General features: G+C 50.2%; 1 protein-coding gene across 2 annotated transcripts in view; it reads right to left on the bottom strand.

Annotated features, from left to right (window-relative positions):
- NRP1 (neuropilin 1) overlaps positions 1 to 21,762 on the bottom strand; it is a 172,881-nt gene that overhangs the window by 25,629 nt on the left and 125,490 nt on the right. Inside the window, exons 9-12 of one of the 2 annotated variants that reach the window (XM_060192503.1) lie at positions 19,965 to 20,296; positions 12,452 to 12,596; positions 9,549 to 9,653; positions 2,490 to 2,549 (exon numbers count right to left, since the gene is read on the bottom strand). In XM_060192503.1, coding sequence (XP_060048486.1) covers positions 2,490 to 2,549; positions 9,549 to 9,653; positions 12,452 to 12,596; positions 19,965 to 20,296 — 642 coding nt within the window. The remainder of the gene's footprint in view (positions 1 to 2,489; positions 2,550 to 9,548; positions 9,654 to 12,451; positions 12,597 to 19,964; positions 20,297 to 21,762) is intronic. The other variant, XM_060192504.1, reaches the window with a different exon arrangement.

Genomic DNA, 21,762 nt, shown 5'->3' with positions numbered 1-21,762 from the left:
AATTTCGCTCTCTCTCTCTCTCTCTATCCAACAGTAAATATATATATATGTTAAATAAAAGGACTCATCTGGGCTGGCAGTGGAACCTGAAAGCAGACCATCCTTGGCAGGAAGCCCCTGGGCTGGCAGTGAGCTTTGTTCAGGTGCTGGGAGCAACAGCTTATGGCCTGTATACTTGTTCTCTGACCACAGTGGACCCCGGGAGATGACCGTCTGACCTGGGAGCTCGTCTGGGAAGCCGTTACACCAGTGGCCTTGAGTTCCAGGCCCAGATCACTGGGCTCACAAAGCCATTGTGCTCTGCTAATGTGACCCTCCAACTCAGGGAGAACCATCTCTCTTTAGAATCTGACACAGCTTTCCTGTTCATTTTATTTATGTCTTTCTACTTATTATATATGACCCTTGGCTCTTTATAAGAGACAAGAAGAGAAATGAGAGGTATCTCATTATCGAGCAACTTCTTAGGGGGGTCTCAGTGAACTCTCTGCCCAGAGAAGAAGAGAAAATGTTATCAGGACTCTGTTTTCCTTGCTGATCCCTTCACTTTATCACAGAGCCTCTCCCCCTAGAAAACCACTCAGGCAAAGTCTTGGGGAAGGTTGGAAGGGCCAGGTCTGTGCTCGACAAGTGGCCTCGGGGCTGGAGGGTGGCACATATATTGGAGAGCACATAGAACTAAGCACGAGGACTTGCACAAGGATCTGGGTTCGAGCCCCCGGCTCCGCGCCTGCGGGGGGGGGGGGGGGGAGATGCTTCTCACGTGGTGAAGCAGGTGTCTCTGTCTCTCTCCCCTTCCCTTCTCTCTCAATTTCTCTGTCATGTCCAACAAATGGAAAAAAATAGCCTCCAAGAGCAGTGGGTTCGTGGTACCAGGACCAAGTCCCAGTGATCACCCTGGAGGCAAAAAAAAAAAAAAGGGGAGTGGCCTGGACCCACAGAGGAGGCGCCACCGACCCCCCCCCCCCGAGGCTATATCTCATCACTTGAAAAGGCGTGAGCAGAAAGACAGACTTTGTGGAATGTGTTTTTCTTTGATCCCTTGGCCTTTAGGGGGAGCAGAACCTGCTGCACCACTGGGGGGAAACCTGGGTTAAGCTGCAGGAAAGAGAACTGGGTCAGGAGTGACGGAGTCCCCAAGGAGGCACACTAATTAGAGCGGCCTTTCTCCTTGGGCCTGGCTGGGGAGTGTCGCCCTGTTGAGGAAACACTGAAACACACCACACGCCCCTTCATTTGCCACTGTGCAGGCCAGGCTGAGTTTGCTTGAGGAGAGGAAGAGGACCCGGCTGGAAGCTGACCCGTTCACCTCACGTTAATGATTAACTTTAAAGTATTTAAAACCGCTGATTGCTTATCCTGACGGCTCCCCTTCAAGTGGTTCTGTGGGGAAGCAGCTGATGCTGGTACAAAGAGAGAAGGGGAGAAAGAGAGAGAGAGAGAAAGAGAGAGAGAGATAAAAGGAGAGAGAGAGAGAGAGAGAGAAAAGGAGAGAGAGAGGGAGAAAGAGGGAGAGAGAAAAGCAGAGAGGGAGGGAGAGAGAGGGAGAGAGAAAAACAGAGAGGGGGGAGAGAGAGGGAGAGAGAAAAGGAGAGAGAGGGGTGAGAGAAAAGCAGAGAGAGAGAGAAAAGGAGAGAGAGGGAGGGAGAAGGGAGGAGAGAGGGAGAGAGAAGGAGAGACAGAGAGAGCAAAGGAAAGAGAGGGAGAGAGAGCAAAGGAGAGAAGGAGGGAGAGAGAGGGAGAGAGAGGAAGAGGGGGGAGAGAGAGGGAGAGAGAAAAGGAGAGAGAGGGGGTGAGAGAAAAGCAGAGAGAGAGGGAGAGAGAAAAGGAGAGAGAAGGAGAGACAGAGGGAGAGAGAAAAGGAGAGAGGGAGAGAGCAAAGGAGAGAAGGAGGGAGAGAGAGAGAGGGAGAGAGGGAGAGAAAAGGAGAGAGAGGGAGAGAGAGAAAAGGAGAGAAGAAGGGGGAGAGAGAGAGAGAGGGGGCCACTGTTTTCCGGTGGCTGGCCTCACACACACAGCAGAGCCAGGGCTTTCAAAGGCGTCCATCTGGCCGTTGCTTCTTTCTCTTTGGCCACGTCCTGGGGGTGCTGTCCCCCAGAAGGCTGCCTCCCAGCCGTGGCCGCCCCCAACCACTCTGGAGTGTGGCAGGCCGGCTGCGAACGCTGCTGTCCTGCTGCCAGCTCCGTGGCGGGCAGTGGCGACAAACTGCCTTCTGGGCTCCACAGAGTCGTGATGGCCACAGTCAGGCTGCCGCCTGCCCCCACGGCTTCCTCAGCCTCCAGTTTGCAAACACGCCCGGCCTAGACGGGCTGCGTTTAAACAATGACTGAAGGGGGGAGTCTCGCCCCCGCCGCGGATGGACGTGGACGGCAGGGTAGCTCTGTGCACGGCGCCTCTCCCCAGGGACGTGCAGCACGGGGTGGGGGTCTGTACTAGGGGAGACGCCAGGCACACGCGAAGCCCCCCGATGATCCCACTAGCTCTGGTACCTGATTGCATCGTGCTGTCAATGACGGTGGGCTCTTCTGTGGTCAGCATGGTGGTGCCACCTGCAACACAGACAGGACAGGGCGTGAGCACCAGGAAGTCTCTGAGGAGCAGAGACATGCTGACGGGCATCTCTGAGACAAGCCTTTTCCTTTCAGTGACAGAACCCTTCTATTTATTTATTTATGAGACAGACAGAGACGAACGAGAGCCCTGCTCAGCTCTGGCTGACGGCAGTGCTGGGGTGGAACCTGGGGCCTCAGACACGCAGGCATGAAAGGCTTTTGCAGACCCACTGCACTGTCTCTTTCTGACAAGCAGTGTCTACGGGGTGGTGGGGATCTCCCTTTGATATTCCTTCTACAGCAAATGTTTAGCTTCATTTAAAAAAAACAGAAAACAAAAAACTGTTACATATTCCCAAGGCTTCCAGGTGACAGAGTTTGAGACTCCCTTGCAAGGTTACTCCCCGACTTCCAGGCTCAGGGTGGCAACACTGAAAAGCAGTGTCCTCAGCGAGTGGGCTTTTAAACTTGACCTCCAGACTCCACACGGCTTTCAGACGTGTGTGCAGGGCTGCAGGGCTGGTCCCCACAGCCTGAACCATGAACGTGGACAGACTTTGCTCTCTCTGCTACTGTACTTGCCATGGGAACCAGTGAAGGGAGAGTCATTTCTTCACAGCCCCAAGGAACGGGAGGATGGAACAGATAACACCCTGAGCCCCATAAAAGCCCGAGATCCTCAGTGTGAGCTCTTTGGAACCCAGGCCAGGGACAAGGAGGCACCAGGCAGAAGCTGACTGGCCCCCAACCCCGCTGCCTCTCCAGTGTGTTTTCACCTAGTCCACCTCCTAACTTCTGTTTTATAATTAGATGCATTCTTTTTGTTTTGCTGTTTATTGCTCAAGGGCTTCAGAAATACCTTTCTTTCTTAGGTAGGAAGCAGATAAATGTTGGAGGTGGTCTTCCATTTCCCAAGATTTAAAGTCCTGGACAGACTCCAGGTCTGGGCTGGACCAGAAAGGTGGGAGCTGGACACCAGTGACACTGTTCATTTTAAAACTTATTTATCGATTTACTATGGGATAGAGGCAGAGAGAAATTGAGAGGGGGGGTTAGAGAGGGAGGGAAACAGAGAGACACCTGCAGCCCTACTTCCCCACTCATGAAGCTTTTTCCCTACAGGTGGGGACCAGGGGCTTGAACCCAGGTCCTTGTGCACTGCAGTGTGTGTGTTTAAACAGGTGTGCCACTGCCTAGCTCCCAAAACAGCACACTTTTTAGCAGCGCTCAGGCAGCAAAGGCTTACAGCAGAGGCCTGTGCTGGGCAGGTCCTGTCTTAGCCTCATACCACTGAAGGTCAGAAATACTTCAGAGCCTGGATCCAAAGGCCTTAAAATCAAGCTCTTGAGCCCTCACACCTCTGGACATCTAATCTTTGACAAAGGGGCCCAGACTATTAAATGGGGAAAGCAGAGTCTCTTCAACAAATGGTGTTGGAAACAATGGGTTGAAACATGCAGAAGAATGAAACTGAACCACTATATTTCACCAAATACTAAAGTAAATTCCAAGTGGATCAAGGACTTGGATGTTAGACCAGAAACTATCAGATACTTAGAGGAAAATATTGGCAGAACTCTTTTCCGCATACATTTTAAAGACATCTTCAATGAAACGAATCCAATTACAAAGAAGACTAAGGCAAGTACAAACCTATGAGACTACATCAAATTAAAAAGCTTCTTCACAGCAAACAAAACCACTACCCACACCAAGAGACCCCTCACAGAATGGGAGAAGATCTTTACATGCCATACATCAGACAAGAGTTTAATAACCAACATATATAAAGAGCTTGCCAGACTCAACAACAAGACAACAAATAACCCCATCCAAAAATGGGGGGAGGACATGGACAGAATATTCACCATAGAAGAGATCCAAAAGGCCGAGAAACACATGAAAAAATGCTCCAAGTCTCTGATTGTCAGAGAAATGTAAATAAAGACAACATTGAGATATCACTTCACTCCTGTGAGAATGTCATACATCAGAAAAGGTAACGGCAGCAAATGCTGGAGAGGGTGTGGGGTCAAAGGAGCCTCCTGCACTGCTGCTGGGAATGTCAGTTGGTCCAACCCCTGTGGAGAAAAGTCTGGAAACTCTCAGAAGGCTAGACATGAACCAGCCCTATGATCCTGCAAATCCTTTCCTGGGGATAGATCCTAAGGAACCCAACACACCCATCCAAAAAGATCTGTGTACACCTGTGTTCTTGGCAGCACGATTTGTAATAGCCAAAACCTGGAAGCAACCCAGGTGTCCAACAACAGATGAGTGGCTGAGCAAGCTGTGGTCTAGATACACAATGGAATACTACGGAGCTGTAAAAAATGGTGACTTCACCATTTTCAGCCGATCTTGGACGGACCTTGAAAAAATCATGTTGAGTGAAATAAGTCAGAAACAGAAGGATGAATATGGGATGATCTCACTCTCAGGCAGAAGTTGAAAAACAAGATCAGAAGAGAAAACACAAGTAGAACCTGAACTGGAATTGGCGTATTGCACCAAAGTAAAAGACTCTGGGGTGGGTGGGTGGGGAGAATACAGGTCCATGAAGGATGACAGAGGACCTAGTGGGGGTTGTATTGTTATATGGGAAATTGGGGAATGTTATGTGTGTACAAACTATTGTATTTGCTGTTGAATGTAAAACATTAATTCCCCAATAAAGAAATAAAAAAAAATCAAGCTCTTGGAAGGGTCTCAAGAGTTCTGAGGTGCTGGGCTGCTTCAGTCAGTCCGGCTGTCCCTCCCCGCCCAGAGACAAAGGCGGTTGAGTGGCCGTGTGTGTGCCTGTCTCCATGAGGCCGGAGCTAAGGAGGAGGAATTATATGGATTCTGGGTTAAGAAGGTGAGTCTGTAATGGGAGAATTGGAGGGCGGCCAGAAGACATTAGCGGTGGTCTCACAGGAGAGAAACTCAAGGTGGAAATTCATGTTTTAAAACTGATACGCATTATCAGTCTTGTTACAGGTGGGGAGCCAGCTTCTGCTGATGGGCACACAGATCCAAGGTGAAATGGCCTCCTCATACCTTTGAAGCCTACTGGATTAGTAGCAGCTTCAAAGGCATTTGTGAATGAGTAAGTTCAGGGCCCAGTCTTCACCTTGGCAAGCAAGCCCGGGAGAGAGAGAGAGAGAGAGGGAGAGGGAGAGGGAGAGGGAGAGGGAGAGGGAGAGGGAGAGGGAGAGGGAGAGGGAGAGGGAGAACAGACTCCCTCCTCCTGTCTGCCTTGGGCATAGCCCACCTGGATTTCTGTGAGCTCTGTAAGTCAGGAGCAGTGTGCTAACACATCTGTGTCTGCCTCTCTCTCTCTGTCTCCCCCCTCCACACACTCACACACACACACACTCACACACACACACACACACTCACACATACACACTTACACACACATTCACACACAGACACACTCACACAGACACACTCACACACACACTTACACACACTCATACACTCACACACACTCACACACTCACTCACACACACACTCACACACACACTCACACACACACACACTCTCATACACTCACACATACACTCACACACACACACTCACACACACTCACACACACTCACACTTACACACACATTCACACACACACAGACACACTCACACACACTCACAACACACACACTCACACACACACTCACACATACACGCTCACACACACTCACATACACTCACACACACACGCTCACACACTCACACACACTCACACTCACTCACACACACACTCACTCACTCACACACACTCACATACACACACATTCACACACACACTCACACATACACTCACACACACACGCTCACACACCCACACTCACACACACACGCTCACACACTCACACACACACTCACACACACACTCACACACACTCACTCACACACACACACACTCACACACATTCACACACACACACACACACACACACACACACACACACACACACACACACACACACACACGGAGATGCGGGACCTTGTACTTTGAAGGCAGGTCAGTGCTGCCACGATAAACAGCCCCCTTTCTGTGGCTGGTAATCCCCGGCCGTACACAGCCAGCTCTCGGGGAACATGCCTGCACTTCCCTGTTCTATTCGAAGGTGTTAGTTGCAATCCTTCGTAAATAGATTAAAAAAAAATAAGAACGGTCGGTTGTTTTGATACCCGAAGCAGACCCGAAGTGACCACACTTGCTTCCAAGAACAAAAAACAGAGTAAGAGAACAGTGGCCCTAACCACTGTGCTTCTACCCATCACAGCTGAGTGAGAAATGCTTTTTTTTTTTTTTTTTTTTTTGCAAACACACACACTGCACTCACCCTTCAAAGTTTGCAGCTCAGGGGTGGGGAGACAAGCGTCATGCTTCCACTAAAGAGTCTCATACCTGAGACTCTGAGGTCCCAGGTTCAACCCCCAGCAAAACCATCAGCCGGAGCTGAGCAGGGCTCTGGTCCCTCTCCCTCTGGATCTCTTTCATTAAAATAATAGTATACATATGTTTTAAAAGTCTGCAGCTCAGAATGAACACGGACAGTGCAGAGCGGCGAGTGGACCCGGCAGGTGAGAAGTTCATGAGCAAGGAGATACCAGGGTCAGGTAAGGGGTTTGCAAATGCTCCCAGGCAAACACACCTCCTCTCAGATAGAGGATAACAGCTTTGTCAAGCCACGGTGTTTTATCATTTTAGAAAGGACCTACGGACCCTTAATGCAGTGCATGAACGCCAAGCATGGAGCGCCTTCTGAGCACCTCTTCTCAACGGCGGACGTGGAGAGGGCATGGCGGAGAGCCAGGTGCACTTAGGGAGTTATTCAGACTAATGTGCTGGTCGCACAAAGTGCCTTTTATTTTTATTGTTTTGGATGTGATTCTACGTAAAACAAAGAAAGAAAGATGTCTACCTATCCAAGAAATGACTTTAAATGCCGTGGATCAAGCGGGACCTTGTACTTTGAAGGCAGGTCAGTGCTGCCACGATAAACAGCCCCCTTTCTGTGGCTGGTAATCCCCGGCCGTACACAGCCAGCTCTCAGGGAACACGCCTGCACTTCCCTGTTCCATTCGAAGGTGTTAGTTGCAATCCTTTGTAAATAGATTAAAAAAAAAAAAAGAACGGTCGGTTGTTTTGATACCCGAAGCAGACCCGAAGCTTGTTTCTGATCGACAGTCACTGACCACTTTCTGGTTTACCTGAGGGTGGCTGCCCTGAGGCTCACATTGCCACCCTCCGTGAGGAGTCTCTCTGTGCATGTGGGACGGGGCTCACAGGGAGCCCGGGGTCTGAGGCTCTGGGCAGCCTGGCAGGGAGGGTTGCACAGGCCCGGCTCCGGGAAAGGCATCCGGTTCTGTTCCGAACATCAGCTGTCGGGGCTGCAGCCTGGACTTAACATCTTACCAGAAAACGCCTCTGCGTTCATCAAGAGTGATTCTTGTGGCTTCTGGCCACTTACAGAGAAGATCTGTTTTCCAAAGCCCACAGGACGTAACCTTTATGGGCCCGAGGGACATGGGAGCTGGTACCCCGACTCTGGAGGCAGATGGCCCGAGGAGGCACAGGCCAGGCTCTTGGTGCTTCATTCGGAGCTGCCTGCTACACCCGCCACCCCATTCCAGCTCAGGTGGGCTCTCGCTCTCTCTCTGTCTCTCTCTGTCATTTCTTCAGAGGAGACTTTGGAAAGTGACTGGATGTGTGCTGTGGGGCCTTTCCTTCCTTGTTGATTCACCAACAGGCATCAGCCGATAACGCGGCACCATAACGCGGCACTGTTGCGATGTGACACGGGGAGTGGTTATGTGGGTTCTCCGAGTCCCTCCAGACCTGCATCCAAGGACGCATTCACTGTCAAACGAGAGCCAGGTGCCACACGGAGCTGCCCCTGGACCTGCAGGCCCCACAAACCTTTTGCAACAACTGGGTGAACATCCTGGTGACTTGGCTGGTCTCCAAATGGCTCGACCCCATTTTCCCGTATGCCTGCTATTTCTTTTGCTTTCCCAATAGGAGGGGGAGGAGGGGGAAGAGAGGAGAGGGAGTGAGGAGGGGGAAAAGGAGGAAGGGGAGGAGGGGAGGCGAGGGAAAGGGAAGGGGAGGAGGGAGAGGAAGAGAGAGAAGGGGAGGAGAGGAAGAGAAAGAGAGGGAGAAGGGGGAGGAGGGAGAGAAAGGGGAGAGAGAGAGGAGGGGCAAGAGAAAGGGAGGTGGAGGGGAAGGAGGGAAAAGGAGGAAGGGGAGGAGGAGGGGAGCAGCTGGCCACTGTCCAGGTTCTAGAGCCTCTGATGTCCTGGAGTAATGATATCTGCAAACAGTCACGGGGCATCTGGCACAGACCCCGGCCTGGGGCTGGCTGGCAGGGACGCAGAACAAGTCAATTTTGCCTTGGCAAATCCTAACGCACGGAGGCTTTACAAGCCCGACCTAAGAGGTGCGTCTCAAACAGAACGAGCTCGCTCTCGTCAATCAGAGGGACCAAGGATTCACTCAAGAGAACGTTGGCCTCATCAGAACATGGAAACAGAGGCTGGGTGGTGGCGCAGTTGGTCAGGCGCACAGGTTAAACATGGCACAAGGCCCCGGGTTCAAGGCCCCTGGTCCCCACCTGCAGGAGAAAAGCTCCACGAGTGGGGAAGCAGGGTTGCAGGAGTCTCTCTGTCTTTCTATCACCCCTTCCCTCTTGATTTCTGGCAGTTTCTATCCAATAAATAAAGATAATAATAACAACAACAACAAGACAATGAAAACAAGCAAGGTTCTAACACGGCTGGTTAGGTACCTGTGGCGGTGGTGGTGGGGGGAGCTGTGGACCAGCAGAAGAGAGGCTCAGTGGCTGTGGCAGTTAAGAGCAATGATTTTCAGAGGCGACATGAGTATGTGATCATGCGGGCCGAGCAGGTCACCCTGCCAGCACCCAGGAGCAGACACATGGGGGGGGTGCTAGCAGGAGACCTGCGGTGTGATGGGAGGGCAGTGGGGCGGAGACGGGCCCCACCTGTAAGCTGGAAGTCGTCACCTGTTCCGCTGTGGCAGGTGGCCTGGTCGTCATCACACTCGTCCACCGGGTTCCCGTTGGGAGTGGTCGGGCCAGCAGTAGGCGCTGAAACAAGACCCAGCGTCAGCACCTCACACCTGGGGAGCCTGTTCCCCGGCCACCGGCTGTTGACTCTGCTCATGCTTCCGCACAGGGCTCTGATCCCTGCTGAGAGGGCTGGCCATGGGCCCACCCGCACTCAGGAGCTAAGACACCTGGGTTTCCGCACAGAGCCGCTGGGGGGAACGTCCGCAGATCGGATCCTTATCTGCCCAGCGGGGCCCGGGCAACGGATACGTTGATATCTCTGTAAAAGGCTCAGGAATTCGCTCTGGTTACTTACTCATGAGCTCAGACTTGAGAACTGTGATCAAAGAAATTCTTGCTTGAATCCTTATTTTCCCCCTCTCGTTCTCAAGGTTTTAGAGAGCTCTCCTGGCCCCAAACCCTCCAGATCCTTTCTATTTCCTGTGTGCGGAGTTCCTATCTAAATTTCTTTCTCCCAAAGTGAGTTCCAACACTCACTTGAAGTAAAGGATTCCTCTTCATATTTGCTCAAGAAGTGACTCCAGGGGACTTGCTCGGAGGCACACCGGGTTAAGTGCACACAGGACTAAACTCAAAGGCCCACGTAAGGATCACGTTCATGCCCCCGGCTCTCCAGCTGCAGGGGAAGCTTCACAAACTGCGAAGCAGGCCTGAAGGTGCTTCTCTGTCTCTCTATCTCTCTCCCTTCCCCTCCCATCTCAATTTCTCTCTGTAGTAAAATGGAAAATCCAGTAAAATGGAAAAAAAAAAAAAGGCCACCAAGGAGTGGTGGATTCCTAGTGCTGGCACTGAGCTCCAGTGATAACCCTGGAGGATAAAAGAAGAAGAGGGAAAAGTGACTCCCTCTCTTTTTCTGGAAGCTTCTCCACTTGGGCTCTGCCCAGAGCAGGTGTGTGGGGCCAGCTCACCAGCTTCCAGAGAGCTGGATTCTGCTATTGGCTTACATCCCCAGATCTGCGAATCTGCAGCTGAAAGGGAGCCAGCACCCAGAAAAGACCCCATTTGAAGTTCTTTCAATTCTGTCTGGTCTCATTATTTCCCCCCTAACCTGTTATTCATTTTTTTTTTTTGCAATCCGTTTAATATTTTACAGTTTGGGGCATTATATTTCACTTTACAAGACTCAAGATAAGGTGCAGTTCTCTTGATGTTGGAGAACCAGATAAGATGCTGGCAGAAGTCTGTTCTTATAGAACTTTCGGCCAGTAGGCGTTGTGGAGCTCACTCTTACTTGCTCAATAAAATTTTGACTCTGCCATCTTGCTGAAGTGGTGTGTAGCAGAGATATAAAAGATACATAAGCACAGACAGCCTTAACTCCCTGAACTGCTCCCGCTCCCACAGAGACCAGCAAGTGGAAATCACACCCAGGTGGCCCCACAGCTGCAGCCTGCGGTCTGGACTTTGCAAAACGCAAACAAAGACACACTGAGCCCTTCTCACGGCTATCACCTTATTGCTAGGGTCCTCGGTCAGTCCGGATGCCTGCTTCCCCTACAGTGTCCCTACCCTCTGCAACGTGCCACTTTCAGGTATTTTAAACCCTCCCCATCTTGTTGATGTCCCCCTGCATTCCCTGTGGTCTTTCCAAAGGAGGGCCTCCATATTGAAAATGGACGAGGGTCACGCCAGAATTACATTAAGGAAAAGAAAAGGAAGGGGGAGGGGCTGGGTGGCGCGTCGCCTGATAAGAGTGCACAGGTCACGACCTACAAGGACCCAGGTCCAAGCACCCGGCCCCCACCTGTAGGGGGATATGCTTCCCCCTTGGTGGGACAGTGCCGCAGGCATCTCCCTTTCCTCCCATCTCCTTCTCTTCCCCGCTTTCTCTAGATGCCTCTGTCTCTCACTCTTTATTGAAAGGAAGAAAAACAAAAGACCACAGAGAACGGTGGAGCCATGCAGGCACTGAGACCCAGATACAATCCCGGAGGTAAAAGGAAAACACAGAGAAGAAAGTGAATCACTTCTCTGCTTCAGTTTTGCTCTTTGGCATCATTTTATCTTCTCCGGTTGTCTGGTTGTTCATTTATTTGTTTGTTTGTTGTCACCAGGCATTATGAATCCTCTGCTCCTGATCCTGATGGCCGTTTTTCCCTATTATTATTATTGTTATTATGATTTTACCAGACAGGACAAAGAAAAACTGAGAAAGGAGGAGGTACAGAGGAAGAACGATGGACACCTGCATGCAGACCTGCTTTATCAGGTGGGCAGCAGGGGCTCGAACCCACATCCCTGCACTTGATAACACAGTGCGCTTAACTGGGTGCACCGCCAGCCGGCCTCCTCCAGTCACTATTTAAATATCAGTGCCGACCCAAATCAGGATGCACACAGGACACAGGTGTGCTTCCATTTCCTTCTGGAGTTTCTCCAGACATCTTCCAAAGAGCAAAGACAAGAAGTAGATATCTTAATAAGAAAGAGCAAAAACACTCCCTTTTTTTTTTTAACCCCTCCAGGGTTATCTCTGGGGCTTGGTGCCGGCACTGCTCCTGGTGGCCATTTTTCCATTTTATTGGACAGAGAGAAATTGCGAGAAGGGGGAGATAGAGAGGGAGAGACACAGAGAGACACCCACAGCTCTGCTTCACTGCTTGTGAAGCTTCCCCCCTGCAGGTGGGGGACTGGGGGCTTGAACCTGGGTCCTTGCATATGACAATACGTGTGCCCCACCAGCTGAACCACCCCCGGTCACAGTAAGTTGTTGCTGTTCTGAAGGCCCGCATCCTGGAGGGTGCTGGAGAGCTCAGCCTCTTGGCAGGCGCAGGGAGAGGGAGGCTCACCCAGAGGGACTCTGGCAGGAGCGTTACCTTCCACGTCACAGCCCAGCAGCTCCAGCCTGAGCCCCAGGCCACCGTGAGTAGCTCTCTCCGGGTAGATCCTAATGAACCGCGTAGAAAGGGGCGTGAAGGTCCTCAGCTCAGGGGTGTCGTAGTTGTTGTTGCCTTCGAAAGACTGTGAAGTGGGAAAAACACCAGTGGTTCAGCTGTCTTACACATTATCACTTCCCCCACTCAGGGGGCTTAGGACTCCACCGAAATAGATGTTACTACTACTATAAAACGGTATCATTAAAAATAAAGAGCACTTCAACTCTGACTCCATCTCCCCAGACGATACTTTTAGCCCACTTGCCTGTTAGCTGTCAGGCTCTGGCAAAAATTACTAAAGTCACGGGCCCCTGGAACACACCTAACAGAGACTTCCTAGCTTCTTCCCACACAAAGACCCCCAATTTCATCTGCTCTATTTCTACCTTTGGGTTCCTGTTCATTGAACAATGTGCTTTACTTCTCACTGCCTTTCAGCCACCAAGCTGCAGATGCTACCATGATGTCATCCTGACTTCCCCAGGCAGACACCCTCACCAGTGTGTCCTGGAGCCTCCCCTCCCCAGAGCCCTGCCCCACTAGGGACAGACAGACACAGGCTGGGGGTGTGGATCCACCTGCCAACACCCATGTCCAGCGGAGAAGCAGTTACAGAAGTCAGACCTCCCACCTCTGCTCCCCATAAAGAATTTGGATCCAGGATCCCAGAGGGATAAAGAACAGGGGAGCTTCCAATGGAGGGGACGGGACAGGGAACTCTGGTGGTGGGAACCGTGTGGAATCGTAGCCCTGTGATCTTACAATCTTATTACAATCATCATTATTAAATCACTAACAAAAAAGAGAAACAAACAAAAACCCAAAGAACACTAAACCCTCTGTCTGTTTCAGTGGTTTGGTCTTCCCCTGTGTGGGTCTCTTACTAAGAACCTGGCAGAAACATCTCGTGGTGTGGTCTCTCTCGGAGCAGGTGAGCCAACGCATTCGAAGCACAACCCCACATACCAACAAACCGCACACAGTTGACACAGACATGCACAGTCCAATGGCACAGACAATCTGACTTTTCTAATAGGGCCCTTCCTTCCACTTCATGGATGGTCTGCAGTCCTTTTGTAAATGAGAAGGGGAGAAACAAAAGAAAACAAAACGAAACCAAGTTAACCTTCTCTAAGAAGCGGCAGGTGTCATGTCTCAGAAACACAGGCGTGCACACAGACACAGAGCCCTTATGAGACAGGTTTTCAGATGACAGGCTTGTGTGTCTGGGAGAGGTGACATTTTTACCACTTCCTTGAGATGAAGGAAGTAACTCAGGAAGAGACACCCCGTTTTCTTTCTTTCTTTCTTTCTTTTTCTTAAAAGTATCTTTATTTATCGGATAGAGACAGCCAGAAATTGAGAGGGAAGGGGGTGACAGAGAGGGAGAGAAACAGAGAGACACCTGCAGCCCTACTGCACCGCTCAGGAAACTTTCCCCCTGCAGGTGGGGACCGGGGGCTCAAACCTGGGTCCTTGTGCACTGTAACATGTGTGCTCAACCAGGAGTGCCACCACCCGCCATCCCCCCAATACCATTTTAAACCCATTTAGAAGGGGGAGAGGGTGGAGGTGCCTGGTGATACTGATGTGAGGTGTTGCTCTAAGTGCTTCAAATGTGCAGACTCCCCAAGACAAGGCCAGGCACACACACAGTGGGGTCTACGACTGCTCCTGCCTCCCCAGAAGAGGCGCAGAGAGATCATAATTTCCACGGGGGAACAGACAGCAAATGCCAGTGTCAGGATTCAAGCCCTTAGCAGGCCCCCTTCCTCACAGTGCTTTCCTGGCTCTGCCCAGAGAATGCCCAAGAGCTCGGCCAAGATATAAACCAGCCATAATGGGCCCATTCAGTCGGAGGAATACGGCCACATATGGGGGCGTTTGTAAGAGGAAACAGAAGATCTGGTGAGCCATGACATCGCCAGAGGTTTTCTTTCTTCTCTTCTCTTTCTCCTGTTCCTTCTTTTAAAATTATCTTTCTTTTTAAAAATTTTTTTAAATATTTATTTTCCCTTTTGTTGTCCTTGTTTTTTTTTTATTTTTATTGTTGTTGTAGTCATTATTGTTGTTGCCATTGATGTCGTTATTGCTAGATAGGACAGAGAGAAATGGAGAGAGATGGGGAAGACAGAGAGGGGGAGAGAAAGACAGACACCTGCAGACCTGCTTCAATGCCTGTGAAGCGACTCCCCTGCAGGTGGGGAGCCGGGGGCTCGAACCAGGATCCTTACACCCATCCTTGCGCTTTGCGCCACGTGCACTAAATGCGCTGCGCTACCGCCCGACTCCCTAAATTATCTTTATTGGATAGAGACAGCCAGAAATGGAGAAGAGGGAGGAGACAGACAGACAGACAAGACACCTGTACCCCTGCTTCACCGCTCCGGAACCCATCCCCCTGCAGGCAGGGACCAGACACTTGAACTTGGTATCATATGTACTCTACCAGGTGCGCCACCAACCAGCCCCGAGGTTTCCTGAGTTCTAGAAGTAACTTGGTTGACTAATTCAGAGAGTCTCCAGCGACATGGAAACACATGGCTGACAGAGCTGCTTCTCCCAACTACAAGGCCCGGCTCCCCTCAAGAATCAGCCACCACCGGGGCTCGGGACTCCTGGTAGCACTGCACTGGCAGCCGCGGACGTCAGGCCCAGTTAAAGCTGTCAGTTAGATACTGGTTTTAATGAAAATGTTGTTAGCACACAGCAAGCTCTGTCTAGGTTAACATAGTTCCAACAATCACAGGAGCAAAAAGCACTTATGTCCATGGAATCCCATCTCTTCCATTAAATCTGATTTGGGTAAAGAATGAGCAGCTCTGTGTGAAGGTGTTATGGGAAGCCGTCAGTGTTGAGCTGGGAGTCATATGGGACGGGGCCAGCTTGGCGGACGTAGGTCATCTACGAAATAGCTTTGCATCCTCACACTGATTATGTCTTAGGAGGAGGGAGTTGCCCATTTAGATTTCTCTCTGTATTCCTGAAAAACTGACTTGACTTGAAGACTCTGATCTGCACTAGTTGAGGAAAGAAGATAGCAGATTTAAAATCCATTATATGTCGTTTTATTAAAACAGTACGTAAGACTGTTATCTGATGCTGTAAGCAGACTAACTGGTGTTTGTATGTCTAATAGAGTTCTTCTGTTCAGAACGTATTTGCACAACTTAGAAACATGTACTGCTCTGAAATGGAAGCTTTTCCTAAAATATTAAAAAAAAAAAAGAAAAAAAAAACCCTCTGGCAACTGAGGTTACAGGAAACAGCCATGTAGGTTTATTGGGAAAAAAATTTTTTAAAAAAATCTTTATTTATTGGATAGAAAAAGGCAAAACTTGAGTGGGAAAGGGGAAGACAGAGAGGGAGAGAGAGACAGAGAGACACCTGCAGTCCTGCTTCACCGCTTGTGAAGCTTTCCCCCTGCAGATGGGGACCGGGGGCTCGAACCCGGGTCCTTGTGCACTGTAACATGTGCGCTCAACCAGGCGAGCCACCACCCCCACTTGTTTTCCATCTCAAAGATTGTAGGGGTGGGGCAGGTAGCATAGTGGTTATGCAAAAGAGCCTGAGGCTACCAAGTCCCAGGTTTGACCCTTCACACCAAAATTAATCAGAGCTGAGCAGTGCTCTGGTAACAAAGAAATATGGGAATAATTAATAAATCAAAGATTTTATTTCTGGGGAAGGACACGTTCAGTGCCAGATAAGGTTTCATAGGAACCATTTGGAAGTGTGTTTTAGGACCTGAAGCATCATTAGAAACGATGCTGACTGGGACCATGTTTCTGATGCCATACACCGGACACATGCGGCCAGTCTGCTCCGTCTGCCTGACACTGAAGCCAGGGGCACGTTCCCTGAGGGGTGCAAGCAAGTGAGGGTTCTCAGCCTGACTGCAGACACACCAGCCAGATGACCAAAGCTCAGGGGCCGGGCGCGTGTGAGGCCGCCCAGCCAAAGCACATGGAGGCTCCCTTTCTCTCTCGCTCAGCTAGCCTCTTGGGGAGGGATGTGCCGTGACAGCGAGTAAAGTCATTGACGGGCAGCATATTCTGCCTGATGAGACAGTCACAGCGGCCCCCTCCTCCTCAGAGAAGGGATGGGCTGTGAGGGAAACTTCAGTGTCTGGTGTGTGTTTTCTTTCACCCAAACAAGAAACAGGCCAGCTGGAGGTAAAAATAACACGGCAGCATTGCAGAAACCACACATGGGCAGAGGGTGTGACAAGGAAGAGGGGTTTCTGGCAGCGTCATCCCAGCTGGCGGCCTGGCAGACTGGCACTGACCACCCAAATGGGGGACAGGATGGTCTCCGCAGAGCTCCACAGCTGGACGGGGTGCAGGCAGCTTTGGCCCGAGTCACAGCACTAAGCCTTATCCCAACGTGGATCAGAAGCTCCTGTTCACAAGAGGAATGGCTCCCGGACCAAGTAAGTGTGGGAAGCTCAGAACCGAGAGGCCAATGCGTCGGCGGGAAGAGTCCTGCCACACAGTCACACAGCCACACAGCCACACAGTCACATAGCCACACAGTCACACAGCCACACAGTCACACACACAGTCACACAGCCACACAACCACATAGTCACACACACAGTCACACAGTCACATAGCTACACAGTCACACAGCCACACAGCCACACAGCCACACACAGTTACACAGTCACACAGTCACACACACAGTCACATAGCCACACAGTCACACACACAGTCACACAGTCACATAGCCACACAGTCACACACACAGTCACACAGTCACATAGCCACACAGTCACACAGTCACACACACAGTCACACAGCCACACACACAGTTACACAGTCACAGTCACGCAGCCACACAGCCACAGTCACATAGTCACATAGCCACACAGCCACACAGTCACAGCCACACAGCCACAGTCACATAGTCACAGTCACAGCTACACAGTCACACACACAGTCACAGGCACACAGTCAAACAGCCACACACACAGTCAAACAGTCACACACACAGTCACAGTCACACAGCCACACACACACAGTCACACAGTCACACACACAGTCACACAGCCACACACAGCCACACACACAGTCACACAGCCACACAGTCACACACACAGTCACAGTCACACAGTCACACAGTCACAGCCACACACACAGTCACACACACAGTCACACAGCCACACACACAGTCACATAGTCACACAGTCACACACACAGTCACACAGCCACACACACAGTCACAGAGTCACAGTCACACAGCCACACAGTCTCACACACACAATCACAGCCACACAGCCACACAATCACACACACAGTCACACAGTCACATAGCCACACATCCTGAACAGACTCTATGGCTTGTGATGCATTTTAACCTCAAAGGAGCTCCTGGGTCACCCAGCACACCCTAGGGGCTTGCTTTCCCCGTGTGGGTGTTGGGTGTCGGGGAAATCAAGTGATTTTAAACGTCAGCCAAACAGAAACACAATCATGCAAGAAGACACCAGGTTTTCAGCAGGGGCAGGGGCTCCATTATCTAGCCCTCAGTCTCTGTCTTCCTCTCGACCACTTTCTTTCTTTTTTAAGACCGTCTGTTCGGGAGACGGTCTTAAAAAAGTTTGATTCTCAAACTTCCCTTGGTCATCAGGAGGCATTAGTGGTTTTTAAAGTTCCACTTGCATTAAAAATACGCTTAGAGATTATTCACAAGCTCTGGCAGGTAGACTCAAGCCACGAATCAGGGGGTGGGCATGTGGGCTAAGGGAAGTGGTGTCAACACTCAGCCTCAGCAAGGCAAGAAGTGCCAACACAGCAAGAGCCTCGGGGACTGTGGAGAACTCCAAGCTGAGCAGCTCAGCCGCTTCACAGAGAGAGAAAGGGGGCTGGTGGCTGCCAGGGACTGGAAGGGTGAGGGCGGGAGTTCTGGGTTCAGGGGCAGAGAGTTCCAGCTTTTGCAAGACTAGGAAGTTCCTGAGGTTTGTTAGGTAGCAATTTAACACTCACGCTCTCACATACTATTACTGAAAAATGAGGATGGTCAATCTTTTGTCACGTGCATTTCACCACAATTAAAAAAGGGAAACACAGAGCTGGGAGACAGTTTCCCCACCCAGCAGAGCACAGGCTTTACCATGTGTGAAGACCTGGGTCTGATCCCCAGCACCACACAGGAGCACTGTCCACGGCAGGGCTCTGTTACCTATCTGTCGGTTTCTGTCTCCCTCTCTACCTCTTTCTTTCTTTTTAAATCTTTATTTATTGGATAGAGACAGCCAAAATCGAGGAGGAAGGGGGTGACAGAGAGAGAGAGAGAGAGAGGCTCCTGCAGCACTGCTTCACCACTTGTGAAGTTCCCCCATGCAGTTGGGACCCGGGAATTTGAACCTGGGTCCTTGCACATTGTTACTTGTGCGCTCAACCAGGTGCACCACCATTCAGCCCCTCTGCCTCTTTTAAAATATATATATATATATATATATATCTGCTGGGAAAGTGGTGCAGAGGTGTGAAAACCCAGCCCACCAACACAAATAAATGAATAAATAAATGAAGTAGAGCATGTGCTTAAATAAGGAGGAAAAGTGAGTCTTAACTGATGAGAGATTTCTGCCTTTCTTTTTTTCTTTCTTTCTCTCTTTCTTTTTTTGCCTCCAGGGTTATTGCTGGGGCTCAGTGCCTGTACTACAAATCCACTGCTCCTGGAGGCCATTTCTTCCCTTTTGTTGCCCTTGTTGTTTATTGTTGTTGTTGTTACTGCTGCTGTTGTTATTGGATAGGACAGAGAGAAATGGAGAGAGGAGGGGAAGAGAGAGGGGAAGAGAAAGACAGACACCTGCAGACCCGCTTCACTGCCTGTGAAGCAACCTCCCTGCAGGTGGGGAGCCGGGGGCTTGAACCAGGCTCCCTCTGCCAGTCCTTGCGCTTTGCACCTTGTGCACTTAACCCACTGCGCTACCACTCAGCCCCCAATTTTGCCTTTCTTTAAACAATGTATTTACTAACAAGAGAGAGAGGATGGGGAGAGAACTTGAGCACCACCCTGGCACACGTGATGCCAGGAATCAAACTTGGAACGTGATGCCAGGAATCATGCTTGAGAGCTCACTGCTTTATCCACTGCACAAGCCCCTTGGCTATAGGTGATCCTGACTTCCTGACTTTCCCTTGGGAATGTGGCAAGTTGTCGCAACCCTGCCTTGTGTCTGAGTGTGGAGTTGCCAGTCCTTCCTCCTAGAAGAGAGGAGAGAGGTCCAGAAAGAAGGTTCTCAGACATCACTTAAAGCCAGGTCTATCTTCCCCGGAACCCAGGCTCTTCCTGACACCGCACAGTCACACACCTCCACTGCCTGGAGGAAGTGAGAACTCACACTTACTCAGGAGACTCCTGGGAGGGGGGGGGTTGACTCACGCCAGGAGCCAGGGGAAGCGCTTCCACCCTGCCCTGATGGCAGTCCCCGGCCCCGTCTCACCTTGGCTTTGCGCCTGCTGTCATCCATGATCATCTTCCAGTCCGAGCCGTTGTTGCTGTGCCCGATCTTGAACTTGCGCATGAAGACCTTGTTCTCCCTGTGCTTCCCGCCCTGGATGATGAGGCCCCGCACGAGCTTCACCTCCCCCAGGTCCACCTGCAGCCACTCATTACTGTAGGGGTGGGGCGCGGGGGGCAAGGCCCAGCCGGAGCGGCTGGTCACCAGGCGAGTGTTCTCTGGCATCCAGTTCCTGTCTGCCTGGTTTGACGCCGTGATCTGCGAGTCTGAAATGAGTCCAGACACCATGCCCAGCATTCCAGAGCAAGGATAATCTAGAAGGTGGAGTGAAACCATCGGTGATCACATAAAGTCCTTGGCCCATATTCATACTGATTTGAATATCTCTGGATCATCTGACATCAAAGCTCTCTCCCACCCTTTCAGAATAACTCGCCCTACACCCCATTCTAATAAAGAAAGTCTGCAGCAAGAACAGACATTTCCTTTTGATTTTTCTTCCATGGTTAGTGCCCAACTACTGATGTCCCAGTCCATCCAGTAATCTGGAAGTCAGCTTTAGATAAGATACAGGGTCTGCCCGGATGAGATTTTGTTAGTGAGTCCTGGCTAAGTAAGAAGTAGTAAGAAAGTTACCCAAGCAAATATTTAACAATAATGACAGTAATAATAATAAAAGATGTCAAGGATGTGGAGAGAAAAAAGGTGGTTGATTCAGTGGGGTGGGTGATGGTGCACACAGTACAGTGTGTAAGGACCAGGGTTCAAGCCCCTGGTCCCCACCTATGGGGGGGAAGCTTCATTAGCTGTGAAGCAGTGTAGTGCTACAGGCCTATCTCTCTTTTTCTTTCTTGTATTCCTTCTCAACTTCTTTGTGTCTCTATCCAACATAAGCAATACTAAAATAAATAAACTATGCTAATTTCTTTTAAAGCATAAGAAGGGAGTTCCAGAGGCGTGTCCATAGCCTTTCCTGAAGGTATGATTTCCACACCCCAGTTCTAGCCACATGAGGAACTCTCCACAGGACTTGTCACTTTAGTTGTATGAGCTTTCACCAAAACAGCCCCTTGCAGACACCAAATCTCTCTACTGAACTTTCCTTTCAGTCTGAGGCATCACCAACCAGTCAGTCCCTGTCTCATCACTTTGCTTTGGTCTGATGCAGTTTTTTTTTTCCTCTCCAGTTACCAACTGCTGCCATGTTCTCGTAAATAAGCAAATAAATAAATAAGCAAAATAGTGGTCTCTGTTTCCTTCAACTTCCTGCTGCCATGCTCTGCTCATGCTTATGCTCAGAGACCTTCCAGGTTAAGTAAAAACAAACCACTTGGACAAAGGGAAGCACTGCCATTGGCACCTGATTTCTGGAATAGTCCCGTTCATGGGAGCGAAAAATAGAACATGTTTGCCAGAGGCTGAAGGGGCCAAAGGTAGGAAGCCAGCATTTAACGTTTCAGCTCAGGATAATAAAATTAATAATAAAAAAATCTGCTGGAAATATAGTTGTTATGGCTACACAGTAATCTGATTATGTTTAATGCCATGAAATTGGACATTTAAAATGTATACAAGGGTGAATTTTATGTCCTATGTATTACAGAGATCTCTTAAAACTTCTACATTGCTCTTCATTATTTATAGATGAATTAAAAAAACAAACTCTGGCTCCTTAAGCACCTCATTTTGATTTCACTCCCTCTAGTTTTATACCCCATCATTGACATTGTTATCGCAGTTCATTTGTCTTTAGTGCCAAAGATACAGCTCGCATTTATTT

This window comes from Erinaceus europaeus, chromosome 6 (genome assembly GCF_950295315.1).
Source record: "Erinaceus europaeus chromosome 6, mEriEur2.1, whole genome shotgun sequence".
Taxonomy (NCBI): domain Eukaryota; kingdom Metazoa; phylum Chordata; class Mammalia; order Eulipotyphla; family Erinaceidae; genus Erinaceus; species Erinaceus europaeus.
This window is presented reverse-complemented; position numbering and strand designations above follow the sequence as displayed.